Genomic DNA, 19,947 nt, shown 5'->3' on the forward strand with positions numbered 1-19,947 from the left:
AAAACCCACCACACTTTATGTTGAGTCATTTATTTTTATTCCCACTCTTCAAAATTTAAAAACCTTCATCCTCATAACAGATCCAGAAGAATATTTGTGTTACAACAAACACCTACACTAAAACCATTCTACCCTTAATAATGATAATGAGACCTTCTACTGATCCAAGGACGTTTAGTAATATACATATACAGGGACAAAAAGTAGTGCAAAAGGTTTTGTGTATCCTCTCCATGTTAAAGTATCTAGTATCTAGTATAACAAACCTCTGTCGAACAACAGCTTTTTCTCATACATGATACCAGGATATAAGAGAAACTGTAGAAAATCCAAGAAAAAGTTGAACTCAAAGTTGATGTTTTCCCTCAGTTGGTCCCTCATGGTTTCCTCAGACACTCATTTATATATGGTGATGCAGAACCTTCAGCAAATCCTGCTGCCAGCATCAGTGATTATTTTGAGTTATTTCAACCCAGCAGTCAATTCGATATAAGATGTCAAAGAAGTGAAAATGCTGGCACTAATCCCAAGATGGGGGAAAAAAATCAATTCATATGCAAGATTTTCCTTTTTAATATAATTTATTGTATAATGAAACATCCACTAGTCATGCCTTTGATGACGCATCTACAGTTTTTGTCTTGGAAAAAACCCTAAAACAATTCATTATATTATCAAAACAGCTGTAAATGATTTTTCTCAGTTGAGCAATTGCTGCAGCCTTATATGAATGAGTGTTTTCAGGTGTAACATCCAACCCCCACCCATGCCCCGAAACATAGAAGTTAACGCTACATGAAGAATGACTAAAAACGCCTAAACATTCATCCATATTTCACAAAGGCACACAGTTCCCAAGGCTTCACCACAGTGATGAGTAGTTAAACTTTACACGCAGCAGGTACCTCATGCGAGTCTGTGCAGGATTGTAAACAATGAACTCGTTGTAGAGGAGGGAGTAAGCGTTAGATTTACCCACTCCCGTTTTCACGCCAGGCCCCATCGGCACCGTCATACCGTCCCTGAGAAAGAAATCGAGAAACAATAAAATAAATCCGTGGGATTAACACAAATTACCTTTGTTTAAAATTTCTTTTAGGTGATTGTAACAATTTTTTTCCCAAAAAAGGAAAATATTCTGCACTCTTTGGCTTCAATTTCTTTTTTTTTTCTTCGGCTATTTTTTAGGATCTTTGATCCATCCTCTTAACTCCTTCTCCAGTTCAGAATCATGGGAAAGCTCAATCGCATCCCAGATATCTTGGAGCGAGAGGCAGGGCACTTCCAATCTATTAAAAGGCCAACACAAGACAGACAACCACTCACATTCTTATTTATCGTTAATTTAGAATTACCAATTAACCTAACAAGCCGAGGAAGCACACATAGGGAGAGCATGCAGACTCCAGCTGGCCAGGAGATTCACACCCAGGACCTTCTCGCTGTGAGACAACAGTGCTAACCACTGCACCACTATGCCATCCATCTCTGGGGATGTTTTGCAAATCACTTAAACTGTAGTGAAACAGTGTGCAGCAGTATACTACAATTAATTTACAAATAGAATACGCTCCGTTATCAAACCTTGGGCTTGTATTGGACAAATGCAGGGCTGCTGTTGTTATGCAAGTGATAAAGATATATTCCAAACCTCCTGCTAATTTTAACAGAATTAGGTACACCATGTGAAGATTAAAGAGTATTTTAAGGCATTAAAAAAAACTGCAGTGAAAAGTCGTAAACTAATTTCTTCAGCTTCAGGTAACTTACTAACAGGACAGGTGCAGTTTGTTAATACCAGTCTAAAAGAATGTAATTACTGCTCATGGCATGTAGGTTAAATATAGGCCTAAGGTGAGACTTGTCACTATATATAATGACAGAGTCGTTATAGTGGAAACAGGATTCAGTAATTAACAGGCCTTAATGTAGGACTGTAAACCGTGCGTTAATATCTTGAAATTACTTTCTGTAGCATTCTTGTTTTTAGACAACTCAACAACAACAAATAAATATGGCTCTAAAATGTTCACACTGTTGAATCTTCTCTATCGTTTTTGTAGATTGTGACTATGAATTTGTTCACTGGTAAATGGAGTGCATTTAGGGAGCATCGTTCTAGTCTCACTGACTACTCACAGTGACTTCAACCCAGTGTTTCAAACACATCGATTTTATATGGGGCACAGTTATGTGAACACCTCTTCAATCTTTGGTAATTTATCCAAACTTGGTTTTTTAATCCATCTGAAACAATTCGGATGTTGCTAACCACCTACCCCTGGCCCTTTCCTGCTGGTCTGTTTCTCATCCAGCTACATCTCCAGTGAGTTTGAAATCCAACCATGGGATCACATTTAGACATTTATACTGCTTATTCTTCACAAAGTGGGTCAATCTATTGATGCATGCATTCATTTTCTCCCGCTTATCAGACGAAGGCAGGAGCCTATTCCAGCTGTCATAGAGCAAGATGCACCCTGGACAGGTTACCAATTACATTTAGAAACTATTCGTATTATTTAATAAATTATTTGAGAAAACTTTGTGCACCTATTTTCACGCCTACACACACCACGACCACAACAAACACCGTCACCCACCACATTCATATATGCTACGGTTTTATTGCAGCCTTACAGGCTCCTTACACACCGAAGGGATTTACGAAACTGTGACAAGCAGACTAGAGAAGCTATGAGTGTATAACCCCACAGACTGCAGCAGTTTCAACCATCTAATAAGGTCATAGCAAACCACAAACAAACTGCATTTTCTATCATGGCAGGTCAGACTTCATTTTCACAAATGGAGCTAAACACATTCACTGCTGTGTTTCATGGTCAGCTGACTGGTCTGCAGTGAAAAACAGAATTTGGTGGAAGCTATGGAGGAGAAGCGGCACAGCAGGAAAAACAGCAGAATAAACAAGGGGAAAGCAAGGCCAGTGCATTAACGAATGAGTCATCATGTAGCCAGCAGAGTCCAGCATTCAGCATTTTGACTTTCATTTAAGTGGTCTCACTCCAAATTGCCTTTTTCTGTAACATAAACATCTGACATTTATATGAAGTGCTTGAACATAGCCCTCAGTAGAGAGGTCTAAGTAGATTAGATAAACAGTTTAGGTAATCTATACAAGCACTATGGGTTACAAGGGTCTCTGAACTAAATTTATCACTTTAAATCAGTGCTTCCCACACAAATTGAGCTCTAGACTTTACTTCAGTGGGCTTGAACGGGACATTAAAGCTGCCTAAGTGTATTCTGTGTTGCTTTTTAGCATTTCTTTTATTTATTTTGCCCATCTATTTACAATATTCCCTTCCTTTTGTTTTAAACAATAAGTGATCTCTACACAACTATTCCTGGACCTTCCCATGGTGTTTTCCCACCAGTGGGGTATTGTTGTGCTCTTTGGTGTCATTCAGCTGCTCTCCAGAGAGTCTGTTATCCTGGAGTCGTACAGACTACAACAGCAGCTGGTAATGACAGTTCTTAGACGACTCTGGAAACCTGCTGTAAGCAGCAGGTGGAGAACTGCTTCACTGAACTTAGAGGTTGCATGCATCCCGTCTATACTGTCCTTGAATGAGCAGTGCTAAACAAGATAGGCAGCTGTGTTTTGAGTGAGCTAAAACTTATGAAGGCCTCGTTTTAAAGCAATGGACCAAATAACTGAGCAGTAACTGGCCTGTGTTAAATATATCATTATAATTAGAGAGACTTACAGTGTGACAGAGTTTTTGTGGTCAGGTCCAGTCTGTCCCAGACCCTTGGTGCTGTGTTTTCCAGCAGGCAGATTGTTTGCTTCATAGTCTGCATCCAGCAGCTCATTAGATTCTCCCAGAGCGACCTGTGGGCATGAATATATGAATATTTACCAGTGCTGCATTATATTTAGGCCACTACACTTTGCAGAGGAATTTTTCTGGGTATCAAATTCAGCTTTTTTGGCTTCCTACGGGTCTCTACCTGAGACCTCAGCAGTAAACATCCTCATTGCAGGATCAAAAAAGTATCTGGATACAAATTATAAATATAACTGTTCAACCTGCAAAAACAAAACTTCATTGCAGATTACAGACAAGACATTTCCTTGGCAGCAAATTTAAGACATTTGCAGGCCAGAGCAGCTGCAACAAAACTTCAATAATGAAAATTATTAATGGCAAACAAACAAACAAACAAACAAACAAAAAACCACCCTTACTTCACACAGTAGCAGCAGTCCAACGTTGTTGTTCTGGTTGGAAAAACAGTAGTTGGCACTTTTTGATGACATGTCAGCAAAGTAGATACCTTTACCAAACTGAGTGAAAGAGAAATGAGAAAATGTAATATACCGATGTGAGTTCAATTTCAATGCCTGAGATAATTTCATGTTGAAAATTGATCACATTTTAGAGACTCCTTAAAATGTAATTATTTAGATCAATTTTATTGATTTTTTCTTAAAAATGTGTTTAACTTCTGTTACATACAAGCTGAGACAAAGTAAAACTGCATATTTTATTTGTCTTTCATTCTCTCACCGAGGTTCCTACACCGTTTTAAAAAATTAAGATCAAGACATTTTAAGATACCAATGAAGAACAATGATGACAACAATAAGTACTGTAAATATTCAATATTCAATAAATATTGAATATTTAATATCCAGGCTTTCCGCTAGTGTACTGCAACCCGTGTTGGACCTAAGACCGGTCTTAAGGACTGGTCTTTTTGAATTTTGATATTCCATCCTACCATGTAACCAGTAACAGGAGCTTCAGGGGGGGCCACTCGAAGTCCCTGACTGAGGATGCCGACCCAGTTAGACAGACGTGAACCGTGCCACAGCAGAGTCCTGGCAGACAGGTAGATGGTTAGCTTGGCTCATTGTGAAAAAACCCCCCATAATTTTCATTGACATCAATGTTGGATTTTTATCAATGCAAACATGCAGCATAATAAATCTGATTTTGAAGTCAGCTTGAAGTCATAAAGCAGTAACAGTATTTCTTCCTACCTGTTACTTAACTGTGACAGGAAATTTTTGCTCTCCCCGTCTCTGTCCACTGAGAAAATGTCAAGCACGGTCATGGTGTAGTCACAGTGGGTGGGGGCGTGAGTGGTGTGCAGATACTGCTCTATCACCTTCACACAAAGAGGAGGAAAGTTAGCTCAATGCAAAATGCTGAAAGGAATCCAAGATAATACTGAAGACTAACAACTACACAAGTTTTAGTGTGAATGGAAATGTAGTCAGCCAAAGGAAATCTCCATGGTACCTACTCAGTATCAGTCAGTTCACTGTGAGATATATGCACGTTATCTCTGGATTAAATTAAACAAGATTTGACACTGTTTACAGAGCAGTGCCCCACCAGATATTTTAGTCTAAATAAAAATAATAATAATAATAATGATTTTAAAAATCACACATTAAAAAGCTAGTATTTCCAGCATATCAAATATTTTTTTATTTCAGCTGAACAACAGAGCCTGTGCTGTTTTCACATTTGGACATGATAGGAGGTTTCACAAACTCAACAGCAGCTTCTGCTGACAGACTAACTATCTGTGTTTGCAGACAGACCTTTGGAACACTATGTTCCTGACATAGTGTTAGTTAGTTTAGTTAGTGTAAACATAAATTAACTAGCAGTCAGAAGGTCACAAGTAGTCTGTTCATCCTGCTGTCAAAAATAATATATGAGCCCTGACAGGTTTGGCATTAATAAAGTAACACCAGCAATTGCCCTACCAAGGAGAATATGATCAGATGAGAAGATTCACCACAAACTATCGACTAGTCAACGCTGAGGTTGCAGCACTTCAAGTGAAATGACTACAAATGAATAAATTATTCTCTGTGCATAATGATTTAGATGCAGAAAAGTCTTACGCAACTACATCAGCCTATCAAATTGTTTTGAGGCTAAGAACAAGTAACATCAATAATGTGACACGGTTTGGTAAAACTGGTTAGTTAATTATTTAAATCACACTGACCTTGTACTCATTGTTGCTGGAGTCCAGAGGCTGCAGTTTGCACCGGAGGGAGTGATACTGTCTGTCCAGAGGATGTTCATCGCTGTCTTCACTGGACTTGACCATTTTTACTGCTATCTGGATGTCACTCAGTGCCTTTAAAACAGGGATGGGAGACATTGTTCAGTTAAGAAAGGTTTTTTAAGCAAACCGAATAAAATCAAAACATTTTACCTCCAAAAGGGCAATTTTGGCTTTCAGCTCTTCTTCTGTTTGGATAAGTGGGGGAGTTTTCAACCTATAAGGGTTACACCTTTTAGTTACAGCAAGACAGGAATCGGTGGTAACTATCCACACTCTGGTTTTGTCTAAAGTTTCATCCTTTTACCCAAAGTCATGTGGGATGCGGGTGTAAAATTGATTGCATGCTTCTAAAAGGTCACGACTGCTCCCTTTCTTCTTCTTCAAGCAATCCTCGATCTTCTTCAGTGCTGAGTAACCTGCTCGGATCTGCTCTGGGGTCAGCTTGCCTAAAGGTAGAAAGGAAGAAAAATGTCAAGTCTGACACCGTGCATGGAAATACTGGTCACTCTGTCACCAACTTCATCTTCTCATTTAGTCAAATCAACCTGTAATAATGAATTTGAGTCAGACTGACCAAGAGGAGCTTTCTTGGTGTCAAACTTCATCTCCAGCACACACTCCTCCATGGCTTTCAGATCACAGATGAGCTCTAGGAGAGACTGAATCCTTGAATCCAGCTCGGAGGTTTTCTTTTTTGGTACAGTATCCACTGTGGTCTGATTCTCCTCCTGGAATGGTGAAAAACATCCAAGAATACAATCTGACACATCCAACCTTTTAATTCAGTTCAGTTTTATTTATATAGTGCCAAATGACAAGAACAGTCAGCTCAAGGTGCTTTATATTATAAGGTGAAACCCTAAAAAGATACAGAAAAAAATCCAAACAATCAGACAGCCCCCATATAAGGAAACAATTGGTGACAGTGGGAAGAAAAAAATCCCTTTTAACAAGGCTCGGGGAGGGGCGGCTATCTACTGTGATCTTTTATTGAATGTAACATATTTCTGAACATATTTCTCCAGTGCAACTTCTGCTGACAGAAGTTTCGGCATTATAACACTCAAAGACTCCTTAATAGAAATCTATGGTACAATTCTTAAACAACAGAGATGACAGTTATCCAACCCCCAAAGAGCTAATTAGGACCCAGAGATGCTAATCAGCTCAGGCCTCTGGACTGAGGTGTTTATGAAGCAGTAATTTTGCCGCTAGTAGTATGGCTTTTTTCTATTCACTTATATAGGAATTTCAAAGTAAGAACGCCCAGAGGCTTTGCCAACATGGCTGCTAAATGCCAAGAATGACTTTTAGTAAGACTTTTCCTAAACGTACCTTTTCATTCGTGCTGTAGTCCATAAACACCATGTCATATTTTCCAGCTACTTTCTCAAAACTATCTCGATGTTCCCATTCGTTCTTGGTCTTTTCAAAGAACCTGCAGCAAAACAAACAAGTTGGAATTTCACCAAACACACATCCATGAAGGCACCTGGAAAACCTTTCTTTTTCCACTGTCAGTCATATAATGTAAAGTAAAGTAAAATTTTATTTATATAGTACCTTTCAAGATAAAATCACAAAGTGCTTTACAGAGGCAGAAAACAGACATTAAAATCTCAAACAAAACAAAATCAACCAAAAGCAAGTTTAAACAGATGCGTTTTTAACTGCTTTTTAAAAGACATGACTGAGTCCACAGATCTCAAACTCAAAGGGAGCGAGTTCCAGAGTCTGGGAGCCACTGATACAAACGCTCTGTCACCTTTTGTTTTTAACCCTGTATGCTGGACAACCAGCAACCCCTGGTCACAAGACCTCAGGGACCTGCTGGGGTGATAAGGAAGAAGAAGAGCACTTATGTAAGTTGGAGCTACACCGTGCAGGTCCCTATAAGTCATGATTATGATCTTAAAATGGACCCTGAACTTGACAGGGAGCCAATGCAGTTGAATCAGCAGGGGAGTGGCATCTGAGTATTTGTGATGCTTTATCAGAAGCTTAGCAGCAGCATTTTGAACACCCTTGCAGTCGTTCCAGGGAGGCATTACTTAAGCAAGTAAACAAGGAATTACAATAGTCTAAGCGCAATTAAACAAAAACATGAATAATCATTTCCAATTCGGAACGTGACACAATGGGACTCAGCTTAGCGATATTTGTAAATGGAAAAAACAAGAGCGAACCAAAGATTTAACGTGTGTGTCCAGCGTCAGAGCTGGATCAAGTGTAACACCAAGGTTCCTAATGGAGGATTTAATATAAGAAGCAAGAGGGCCTAGATTTTTAACCACGAGGGGAACAAATTTCTCAGGAGCAAAGACAATGACTTCCGTTTTATCAGCATTTAGTTGAAGGTAATTACCAGCCAGCCGATCTCTAACGGAATCTAAGCAGGACTGCAAGATTTGGAGTTTAGAAACATCAGGTGGCCTAAAAGAGATATATAGCTGAATATCATCTGCATAACAATGATATGAAATATCAGAGAAAGAGCTAAGAAGTTGCAGAAGAGGGAGTAAATACAACAAAAACAATAACGGTCCCAAGACAGAGCCCTGAGGCACCCCACAGGCAAGAGAGCTGACGGAGGATCTGAACTTAGAGGCAGCCACAGAGAAAGATCGATTTGACAAATAGGATTTAAACCATTCCAATGCGGTACCCGATACACCCACCCAGTGGTTTAATCTATCTAACAAAATAAGATGATCAACAGTGTCAAAAGCAGAGGTCAGATCCAGCAACATCAAAACAGTGCACTCTCCAGCATCATAATTCATCAAAATATCATTAGACACTCTAAGAAGTGCAGTTTCGGTAGAGTGAGCCTTACAAAAGCCAGATTGAAATTTATCGAGAATTTTATGTTCATCTAGAACAACTGTGAGTTGCTTGGCCACAACCTTTTCTAAAATCTTGGCAATAAAAGGCAATTTTTAGATAGGTCTGTAACTGGAAAGCAAAGAAGGATCAAGTTTAGGCTTTTTTAAAAGTGGGTGAATGACAGCACTTTTACAGTAACCAGGGACCTGACCAGACAGTAGAGATGCATTAATAATTTTAAGAACACTAGGACCAATAGACTCAAAAACATTTTTAAACAAAGACCCAGATAAAATATCAAGGGGGCAAGAGGATGATCTAATTGAAGTAACCAGCGTCAACAACTCAGGTAAAGACACTGGTGAAAATCTTTCAAATATGACAGGCTTAAGTAAAATCGGAACAGGCAAATGGTACATGGAGGGAGAGATGTTGCTCCTTACATTGCTAACCTTTTCAACAAAGAAGGAAAGAAAATTTTCCCAGTCTTCGTTCGAAGAAATTGGGACAGCAGCAGAAGCCGGAGCAACTATATCCCTAATAGTGTCAAATAAAACCTTAGGGTTACCTCTGCTCCTAGAGACTAGGTTTGAAAAATAAGCAGCCCTTGCATCACGAATTGAAGCATTAAAGGAAACTAAAAGGTCTTTTAAATGAAAGAGATGAACCTGTAAACGAGTCTTTCTCCACAAACGCTCAGCTTTACGACAGACACGCTTTAAACAGCGAATGCTGTCGTTTATCCAGGGCGAGGGTTTTGTAACAAGGGCTAGTCTAGTTTTAATAGGGCAAATATTATCGATAATAGAAAGACAGTAATTATTAAAACGATTTGTTAATAAATCAACATCATTAGAAGCAGGCAGAACCAAATTAAAAACGTCAGAAAAACTCACTTTTTCTTGAAGACATCTTTGGCCTTCAGCAGGTCTCCACCACAGACTGTAAGGCTGTTTTGACCTACTTTACCCACTGCAGAAACAAATGATAAAAATCAACAAAATGCACAAAGGTGGTGCAATTTCTGCAAAATGACAAATATTTTCAAACAAAAACTGTCAGTTGACATTGAACATACCCCTGCCCCATCTCATCCACACACTGTAAACCTTGGAGCTGTCGTCCTCCAGCAGCTGGATCAGGTAATATTTGTTGTTGTTAAACTGAAGATTTGTCTGCAAATTGAAACAAATGATGTTTACTGCAGGCTACAAATTGGAAACTGAAGCTAAAAAACTGAATTTGTGAGATTTAAAGTTTTCACTTTTTCATTATTACCTATAAAGTACTACCTATACTGCTCCAGGATGAAATAATAATAAATGTTATTAAAATGGATCTATCATGCTATCGCATATTTACTGAACAATGAGGTCAGCGTGTGCACAAATAATCCCTGTGAGCCAAAACCTCTGGTCTGCTCCAAACAGTCAGTTTCTGGCAGGTTTTTCAGCTTTTGACTTTAGATGATGTTGTAGACAGGGATAGTCCTAGTATGACCATCTAAGGCAGCGGTCCCCAACCTTTTTTGCGCCACGGACCGGTTTATGCCTGACAATATTTTCACAGACCGGCCTTTAAGGTGTCGCGGAAAAATACAACAAAATAAAACTAGTACCGGTACCGAAAAAAAGAAGATTTATTCATAACACACGTGAAAAGACCCAGGAAAACCGAGTTGACGATAACAAAATAACGCTGAAAACCGATAAAAACCCTGAAAACCATACATTTCACACCTGAGCCTCAACTCTCGCGGCCCAGTACCAAACAACTCACGGACCGGTACCGGTCCGAGGCCCGGGGGTTGGGGACGGCTGATCTAAGTCACACAGCCCTAAAAAAAACTATAAAGACGGAACTGAGCATAATTTATTTCCTTTTAATTGTGTTACCTGATTGAGCATCACATCGTAAACATCATTTCCTTCATTGTAAACATGAGCCTGAAATAGAAATATAAAAATGAGTTATACAAATCAAAAGAATCCCACCATGTCTGCATTCAGGAAATATAAATATTTGTATATAAAATATTTACTTTTTTGTGTTTAAAAAGAACAGATTTGCAATTATGTTAAAAAATAATTTAAACAGAACCAATTACCACGTCTTATATTTTCATGTAACAGTCATATGTAAATCTACTGACAATTAGGTAAGATGAATTCAATTATCTTCTAATTGTAACAATACTTCTCAGATTTATTGCTTATCTGTTTAGTGTGTGGAAAAACACAATCATATATATGGTATTCAGTTGAAAACAACCATTTAGAAAATTTAAGCTTCACTGAAAGATTTATTTGTGTTTAAGCAGACACTGATCAGAATAGTTTGTCACAAGAGGAACTGTAACTGGGGGAAAGCTTTGCCTTATAGCAGCCAGGTGTCAAACCACAAGCATGACTGACATGAATCGTGAGATTTATATATCGTGTGGATGCCAACACTGTACCTTTCCCAGTTTGGCTTTACATTCAGAGTCTACTGGTGCTTTTCCCTTCATGACCACTGTCTTCACAACTTCTGTTCAGAACAGATCAAACACAAAAGAGTAGTGAGGTGAAGAAACATCTACAGTTCAGATGCAATTCCATGCTCACCTGATCCTTAAAAGCTTTAAAAGTTACTGTGCTTTGATAATGACTAATGTTGTCATGGCTGTAAAATTTTGTAAGTATATAAAGAAATTAGATCCATGTTACCTTCACTTTTTACTTCTTCTTTGGCTTTTTTGGGCATTTCTTCAGTTTTTGTCTGGCTCTTGCTTTGTCCTCTTCTCTTCTTAGCTGCAGGCTGCTCTTCTGTGTCCTCCTCTTCCTCTTTAACTTGAGCTGGTTTCTCATTATGAGTAGCAACGTCACCAGCTTCATTCTGACTTTCTTAATAAAACAGGAGAAAAGAGGAAAGACTGTGAGTACCTCCAAGAATTCAGATTTTTCAATTAAATTTAAACTGAAATAAACTATATAAATTTCATGAAATTATGTTTTAGATACCATTTCTACAAAAGACATTTATTTAAAAATGAACTAAACTGCAGTTAAGAAAATATCAAGCAACACAATTTAAAAATGAGGATTTATGAAAACAGAATACAGGGAGCAGGGAGGATGATAGAAAATTCACAGCGAAAAACACACCTGCTTTTACATTCTGACAGCGAACTTTCCGTTTGTACTTTGTGACAGGATTGATCTGAACCATCTTCTTCAGATCAACTTCGTAGGCTGTCCCCGAGCCCAGAGAGAGAGTGACAGATGTTTTCCCAGAAGAGACGGCCGAGTCCAAGACGGCACAGGCTGATGGAGAGTATGGTTCCCACTGTCTTTTATCCCCCATCCACTGCCACACTGATTAGAAATACACACAGAAGAAAATCTAACTCTTACACAGTGGCCTTTTAGAGATCAGAAACAAGTCTTTAAGTTATTAAAACTCTGTGTCTGTAATACCTCTTCCTTAATTTTTGTCCCCTGACAAATACCAATTATATTAAAATAAAAAAAGTATTAATGCTGCTGTTGTTTAAAAAAAATGAAAAAACGTCTGGATAAACTGCAAAATAGTAAAAAGAAAAATAAAACCAATACATGCTTCTTTTTTTTTCCTGGAAGGTGCAAATAGCTGTGAAACATTTTAATTTTAACAGAAGCAAAGCAAAGAGTGGCTGCAAAGAAAATCAGCCTTACTTTTAAAGGGAGCTCATTACACTCGAATTCTCCCCTTAGTTCAACAAATGCATCAGAACAAACTGTTTTTTCTCGCCTTCATTTCAGTGCAAACTTCCTTTATTCCAAGTTTGTTCTGATTGGCTGCTCTGGACAAACAGGTTTAAAAAGTAGCATGATCATGTTTGAGTTAACCCTCTCACTGACATCATCTGGAACAAAAATTTGAGGGAAAATGTCAAAAATTAAATGTTTACAGTAATTTAAAGCATAATCATTTCTACACACATTGGCATCATTATTTTACAATTAAAGTGGTCATATTTAACATAAACATTCCAGAATGTTAGCAGTATATGTTAGACAGTAAGCAGGTCACATTAGAAAAGGCCCCTTCGCTTTTGGTATGCAATAAATGTAGCTCACAACAAATAAATACTTTTTTTATTGGTCGTTTTAACTGCTCACTTAGGAACTTATTTTATTTGAAATTTTAGAAACGCAACCGGATTTATCAGCAAACCGAGCTACAAAAATTGTTTCGTTTGTTTTTTAAGCTGACAATTTTTTATTATTATTTCACACAGACAGTACCGGTGTCTGAATTATGAGTGAAGCTTCATAATATTGATCTTCATGCTGTCTCCTGTCCGAACATGTCCACAGTTCAATGGCGTAGTTACCCTGCAGCAGCTACAATATTATGCTAATACGACACACAGACCTGTTTTTGACTGGGCTTCTCCATTTTCTGGTGCACTCTCACATTTATTTCTGGAACTTCTCGCTCGCCTCATGGTGGGTTATTAAAAATAATTATCTGGCTGCTGTTAAAGGGGAACCTCAGCGATAACACTAAAACACGGCGGGAAACTTTTCCCCACCGTACTACTGTTTCCTGACCGGCAGCCGCACTACAAACGATTGTTTCATGTGAAGATGAATCACTCCGCCGCGAAAAGTGAAGCCATTGTTGTTTCCGGTGCGAAGACGGTTAATATGCCAGCGATTTATATTAAACGCAGTTCAAAGTTTAAAATACATTTAGGTTTATATTTGTTTTCATTTAGTCCCAACTTTGTCTATTCCGTGGCCGAGAGGTAAACTTGATGTCGCAGATGCTGGACAGTAGGCGGAGTAGCACTCTTCGTTGTTCTCCTGAGGTGGGAACAGAGATTAGGGGCGAAAGTGTTCCGCCTTAGGTAGTGGTCGGAATTATTTTGTTGAAGGATTAGTGGGATTCTAACGTGACACTTTAGGAAGGCTGGATGAAAGTTGAATTTTAAGCCATTTAAACGTAACGGTTAGAAGCAGATGTTATGGTACCGCGTAGATTTAGCGCCTGTGTTCTCTGTCAGAGAAAACCTTTGGCGATGCTGGTGTGCCGGGTGAGTACGGATTGATATTACCACTGAATGCAGCTTTTTAATCGCAGAGGTCAGACACATAAGCTATAGAGAACAAAATAGTTTCAGTCTGTAATTTACATTTTATTTTTTATTTTTGGCATAATATACACCATTTAGTCGTGAATCTACTCTACCTGTCCCCCAGATGTCAGGGCTGCCAACTCTCACTGGTGTAAAACATGATTTCTACGTTCATTCAAACACTGCCCAAACACATCTCTGAATACTACACTGAGGGGATTTTCTGGGGTTATTATCAGCTCAGCATAAAAAATCTCTTGGCTATGTCTTTCTGACATTATAACTGGAGCCAGTAAGGCTGCTGTCTGGTTCCCAGTTACCTTGGACTCAAACATTTCATTAAATAAACTAAAACTGCACTTACTGGCCACTTCATTATTTACACCTTGCTAGCACTGGATAGGCCCTCCTTTTGCCTTCAGAATACTGTGATCATAAGTAGATGGACATGGTCAGCAACAATACTCGAGTATATTGTTACACAAACAACCACGTCACGTAACATAAATTACTTTTCATCCAAATTTTGATGCTTGGTTTGAATTTCCATAGGTCTTCTTGTCCATGTTTGCATGCCTAAATGCGTTAAGTCGCTGCTATGTGATTAGCTGATGAAATACCTACGTTAACAAGCACTCAAACAGTACATGTGCCTAATGTAGTGGCCACTGGATCTTTTGAAAAAAAATGAAACACAGATTTTGTTTGGTTTCTTTGTTTGTTTGTTTTTTTCTAAAATCTGGCTGTAATTGGATTTCCTGTTTTTTATTTTCCTCATATAATCATATTTTAGTTTAATTCAAAGGTCAGTAAAACAGCATCATTTAAACCTGTTATTTCAGGCAATAAGTGCAGCTACACACCCACAGCCACAGGTAGATTTCCTAAAGGGTGAACCACACAGAAAACACCCAGGTGTGACCAACTTGAAAACTCTACGGCTACCTGAGGAACTCCACGTGGCTGCACAGTCGATTATTCACAGTAAGCTTAGTGTTGGTAAATCAGTTAATATAACAGATCTTTCTGACCAGCTTCATTGGTTGAAACCCTTTGCCTCTCATCCATCTCTGCATCTGTAGGAGCTCAGGTGAATCAGCTTCCTGAGCGCATTCACAAGCTCACGAACTTCCTGTGGAGCAGGAAACGAGCGGTCGAGGATTTAACTCTGAGGCAGAAAGCTGTGAGCCTGGAGAAAGAATTGTGGGAGAAAGCCATGCAAAAGGGAGGAGGTGGGTGACATATGTATAATTTTTTTAAAAGTAATAATACACATGCAACAAGATCATATCATGCAGCAGCTAGAAAAAATAAATATACATTCATTCTGCAGATATAGACGAGCAAGCAATGGAAGACCGCATTAGGAGGAAAGTTCTCTCAGAGCTCCGAAGAACGACATATCACTGGGCACCCACGAAGTAACATGTCATTTAACTACAGTGTTATCCATTATCAGTTTTTCACGTTTCAGTCTGTTCTGAATGCCTCTTTGTTATATTTACTGATTCCTAAAGGAGAAAAAGCCTCTTTTACCCATAATAGGAGAAGCTAAAACTGCGATTTATGACAAATGCTGAACATTTTATACCTTTAACAGACTTAAGATGCTTTCTTTAGATAAACCCAGCGAATGGTTGCGCTCCACCATGATCCATCCTGAAGTTGTAGTTTTGGTCCTTAAATTTGACGTGCAGTAGATTTACAAGCATCTCACTGTGTTTCAGGTACGATGAAGAGCTCGGCGTGGTCTACATGGCAGCTCGACTTGCTGGCGGTTACGCTGCAGTGAGGAGAGCTCTGAATGAGGTAGCAAAGTGCTGTGGAGGCAATCGGCTTACGTGGTGATACAGGGAGCTTCCTTTTTAAGAATCGCTTGAATCCAAGCACAAGTTGTTTTTTGTGGTTAAACTCAGTTATACCTGCAGTTTTTTCCCCTCATCATTTAGATAAAGAAGAGGGATCCCTCCTTTGCTCCTCACACTCTCCTGGATTTTGGTTCTGGGTTAGGAACCGTTGTCTGGTTAGTGTGTAACACTAGTAAAACATGTAAATGCTTTAGTCTGAATAGCTAAACTAAGTTTATAATCTGGCCGTTTCCTCAGGGCATCTCATGCATGCTGGGGTGACTCTTTGAAGGAGATGGTGTGTGTGGACAGCTCAGGGCCAATGAACATTTTGGCAGAACAACTTCTGAAAGGTAGACACACATGTAGACAATTTATTTTTGTTTCTTTATGTGAAATACAGATGTTAATAAGAACTGACTGGATTGTATTATTATTATTATTATTATTATTTTTTTTTTTTTTTTTTTGAATTGAGCAGGTGATGACGAAAGAGCTGAACCCTGCATCAAACAAGTGTATTTCAGGCAGTTTCTCCCTGTCTCTCCTAAGGTAAAACTCCCTCAGCTTTTATTTAAGTCACAATGTGTTCACTGTCAAGAATTTTAAAAAATCAGTGTGTTATTAAAAATGTATATGCAATATTCTAGACTTCAATTCTGGGTTATACATGGATTTTTAAAATATTTTTAGTTGTTGTTCTAGAAAAGAACACAAACAGACAAAATCAAAAAATAAAGAAAATCCCAATATTTTTGATTTGCTGTCATTAATGTTCCAGATAATCTCAACAACTGGAAATCCTGACCATCCTTTTTCTCCTTTCAGGTGCAGTTTGATTTAGTCACTGCAGCTTTTACCCTCTCAGAGCTGCCAAATGTGAAAGACCGAGAGGAGGCAGCATTCACTCTTTGGAGAAAGACAAGCTCATATCTGGTGAGATCAAAGAAAGATACAACTTAAGAAAATGATTGGTGAGCCTCTGGTGTTTAAAAGGAAACAGAAAAAAAAACTATTAATTGTTGCATTTTATGTTCTAGGTGCTGGTGGAAAATGGGACCAAAGAGGGCCATCAGATACTCATGGAAGCCAGAGATACTTTATTGAAGGTATTTAAACACACTGGATAAGACAGCAGTTCACAATAGTTGTTATTGATCAAACTAAATTGTTGGTTTTCTGACTCCAGAAACAAGAGAAGACCGTTTATGACTCCAGGCCAGCATCAGTGTTTGCTCCAGTAAGTTTAACACCCAGTAGATTTAATTAAAGTCATACTTAGAGCCATTAGTGTCTCAGTCTTATTGCGCGTCTATTCATTCATTTATTTATTTATTTTAGTGTTCACATGAACTGGTGTGTCCCAAACTGGCCCATGAGCCCGTCACACCCTGCAACTTCCAGCAGCATTACCAACCTCTGTCTCTACCCAGGGTAAGACTCAACTGTCTATGTCTGTTTACAGCTTTTCACTTTAAATGGGATCTAATCTGTTAATTACCAGGTCTCTTTCTTTTTATTCTTGGACTCCACCGGAGCAGCATTGCATGAATTTTAAATTATCCTTATTGTCCTAAGACAACACTGGTGAATTAGTGCTTGAGTAGTACCAGCTAATATAGTCAGGCTCACCTCAACGCACAGCTGGTGCTCTGCAACAGGTCTCCTGGAGAGGGGCTGGACTCTCAGTCTAGAGTTGCCCTCAGAGAAAGATGGCAAGCAGTGGTGGGTATACAGTTATGGTCACAAGCTCTAAGTAGTGACAAAAAGATCACAGATAGAAGCAGTAGAAATCAACTACCTCCGCAGGGTGGCTCACTGTTGTCATTTGGGAGTCCTTTCTGAGGGCTTCAGAGTACATCCGCAACTCGAAAGGAGCCAGCTGAGGGTTTTTGAGGATCTGACTAGGATATGACCTGGACATCTCCTTGGTGAGGCATTTTGAGCATATTCTACTTAGAGAATCTCTGGGACAGACCCACGAGATTATGCCTCAGCTGCTTTGGGAACACCTCGGATGAGCTGGAAGGGTGACGGGAGGAGAGGAAGTTCTGAGGCTTTTCTTCTTAGAATGCTGGTCCTGCAAACCAAGCAACAGACCAAATAAGACTAAAACATTTTAGTGTAATCTGCAAAAACAACATATAGTCTTCTGTACCAGGCTCTGCTATTAAAATCAGCTGCACTTCATTCCCTTCTGTGAACGCAGCTGAAGTTTCGTATTATTGTATATTATCAGGAAACTCATATTTATTTAATAGCATGTAAAACATAAAAGACACAAAGTCTTGCGCCAAGATTTTATCTTGGATTGAATTCGTTATTTTTAACTTCATAACTTTTTATTCTTGTTGCCTTTTAAGTATTATTAATTTACACTTGTCTTATATTTGTTGCTGACAGAAGGTGCTATATATGCAAACATGTTTTGTTTTGTGTTTTTTCAGATAAATGCTGAATGAATTCCATATCAACCCTTTTTTTTCCTTTTCCAGCACAATGACCGTCAGATCGAGAAGTTCAGCTACCTAATTTTGAGGCGGACAGAAGCAGTGGAGGAAGGCACAAAGGGTGTGGAGTGGGCCAGGCTGATTGCACCAGTGCTGCGCAGAACGAGGCATGTCCACTGTCGCATGTGTTGCCCAGACGGACAGCTACAGCACATGGTGGTGACAGCCCGTAAACACAGCAGGTAAAAAGAAAAATCAGTGTCACACAAATTCATCAGCTGCAGAATAGGTTTAGTCCTTTTCCTTAAATGCTAGCATAGAGCAGGGGTGGGCAACTCCAGGCCTCAAGGGCTGGTGTCCTGCAGGTTTTAGATATCACCCTGGGTCAACACACCTGAACCAAATGATTAGTTCATTACCAGCCCTCTGGAGAACTTCAAGACATGTTGACCCATTTAGCCATTTAAATCAGCTGTGTGGGCTCAAGGATACATCTAAAACCTGCAGCACATTGGCCCTTGAGGCCTGGAGTTGCCCATCTCTGGCATAGAGAGATGAAGACAAAATGCACTCTGTGGGAGAGAGAAGACAAAAGGTACTGACATTCAGTAGTGACAGGTGAGTGCATTGGGAGGGAAAAGAAGAGAGTGAAGAAGAACTGCTCAGTGCATCATGGGAAGTCCCCCAGCAGTCTGACAAAAGGATTCTTCAGGGTCATCAAATTCTGCTCAGGTTTCATCAAAAAGAAACGTTTGAAGTCTAATTTTATAATCGAGAGGATATCAGTCCTGAATCCAGAGATATTAAGACTCTAGGTCAGATCGGATACCATAGGGTTTTTAGGATATGATGTTAGGGACCAGGTGCATTAAAATAAACTAAGAAGAAATATGTCATTAAAATGCTTATTAGGGCTGCGTACTGTTTGAATTTGATTCAGTGTGGGGCCACGCAGTTCATCAACAACGTTTTCTAAAATTAACAAAACTCCTCAGGTGTTTAAAGATTTCCTAGACACAGGTAGGCACGCAGGAAAGATGCGGGAAATACAGAAAGAGAGAATGAGGGAAGGAAATGCAGCAAAAGATCTGGCTTGCCTGGACTTCAAACTGGGGAATTGCTGATCAAATTTGGCTATAATTCTGAATTATGTGATCCGAAAATGTGTCAGAACTAGACCAAATGGAGCAGAAATTCATTGTAAACCTTCTGTATGTCATAATAATCGATACTCTGTGCTACAGGCAGCCTTTGGTTGCTGGATATTCTTATTGCTTTTTGTTGTTTGTTTTATTGTCACTGATGGACTTATTTGACTGTTTTGTTTTGTATTGGATTTTTTCTGTTTAATTGTTCTATTTCAATGTCATTTTAATCAGAGATATGTACCGCTGCGCTCGGAGCAGTGACTGGGGAGATCAAATGCCGATCATTCGGGGTGTAGAGGAAGACGTCAACAGTGATTCAGAGTGACGATTCAGCCGTAAAGACAGACTGTGGAAACATACGATACATCGTGAAACTGATAATACTTTGATTTATAGACAAAGGAGCTGCAAATTACATATACATTTCCTCTCTGCAGTTTTCTTTATTGTGTACCACCTCCAATAAACCATTATATTTTTAAGTGTGATGCTCTTTGGACTGAAATGTCTTT

General features: G+C 39.0%; 2 protein-coding genes across 2 annotated transcripts; one reads left to right on the plus strand and one right to left on the minus strand.

The window, feature by feature from the left end:
- Positions 1-25: 25 nt before the first annotated feature.
- Positions 26-13,662, minus strand: parp2 (poly (ADP-ribose) polymerase 2). The gene is made up of 17 exons (XM_080907029.1): positions 13,285-13,662; positions 12,033-12,242; positions 11,595-11,771; positions 11,345-11,415; positions 10,782-10,832; positions 9,965-10,061; positions 9,783-9,858; positions 7,396-7,498; positions 6,635-6,788; positions 6,365-6,506; positions 6,211-6,274; positions 5,998-6,132; positions 5,012-5,139; positions 4,750-4,849; positions 4,214-4,312; positions 3,732-3,856; positions 26-1,022 (listed from the first exon to the last, which is right to left on the minus strand). The coding sequence occupies exons 1-17, from the start codon at positions 13,355-13,357 to the stop codon at positions 863-865; spliced, it is 1,965 nt and encodes a 654-aa protein (XP_080763155.1). The 5' UTR covers positions 13,358-13,662; the 3' UTR covers positions 26-862.
- A 112-nt stretch (positions 13,663-13,774) lies between these two features.
- mettl17 (methyltransferase like 17) lies at positions 13,775-19,917 on the plus strand. The gene is made up of 14 exons (XM_080907030.1): positions 13,775-13,948; positions 14,833-14,974; positions 15,073-15,222; positions 15,324-15,411; positions 15,718-15,799; positions 15,940-16,013; positions 16,096-16,190; positions 16,319-16,389; positions 16,666-16,773; positions 16,878-16,946; positions 17,027-17,077; positions 17,179-17,271; positions 18,333-18,529; positions 19,667-19,917. The coding sequence occupies exons 1-14, from the start codon at positions 13,880-13,882 to the stop codon at positions 19,758-19,760; spliced, it is 1,383 nt and encodes a 460-aa protein (XP_080763156.1). The 5' UTR covers positions 13,775-13,879; the 3' UTR covers positions 19,761-19,917.
- The last annotated feature ends 30 nt before the right edge of the window (positions 19,918-19,947 follow it).

The sequence above is a fragment of the Rhamphochromis sp. 'chilingali' genome (assembly GCF_963969265.1).
Source record: "Rhamphochromis sp. 'chilingali' genome assembly, chromosome: 16".
Lineage (NCBI taxonomy): Eukaryota > Metazoa > Chordata > Actinopteri > Cichliformes > Cichlidae > Rhamphochromis > Rhamphochromis sp. 'chilingali'.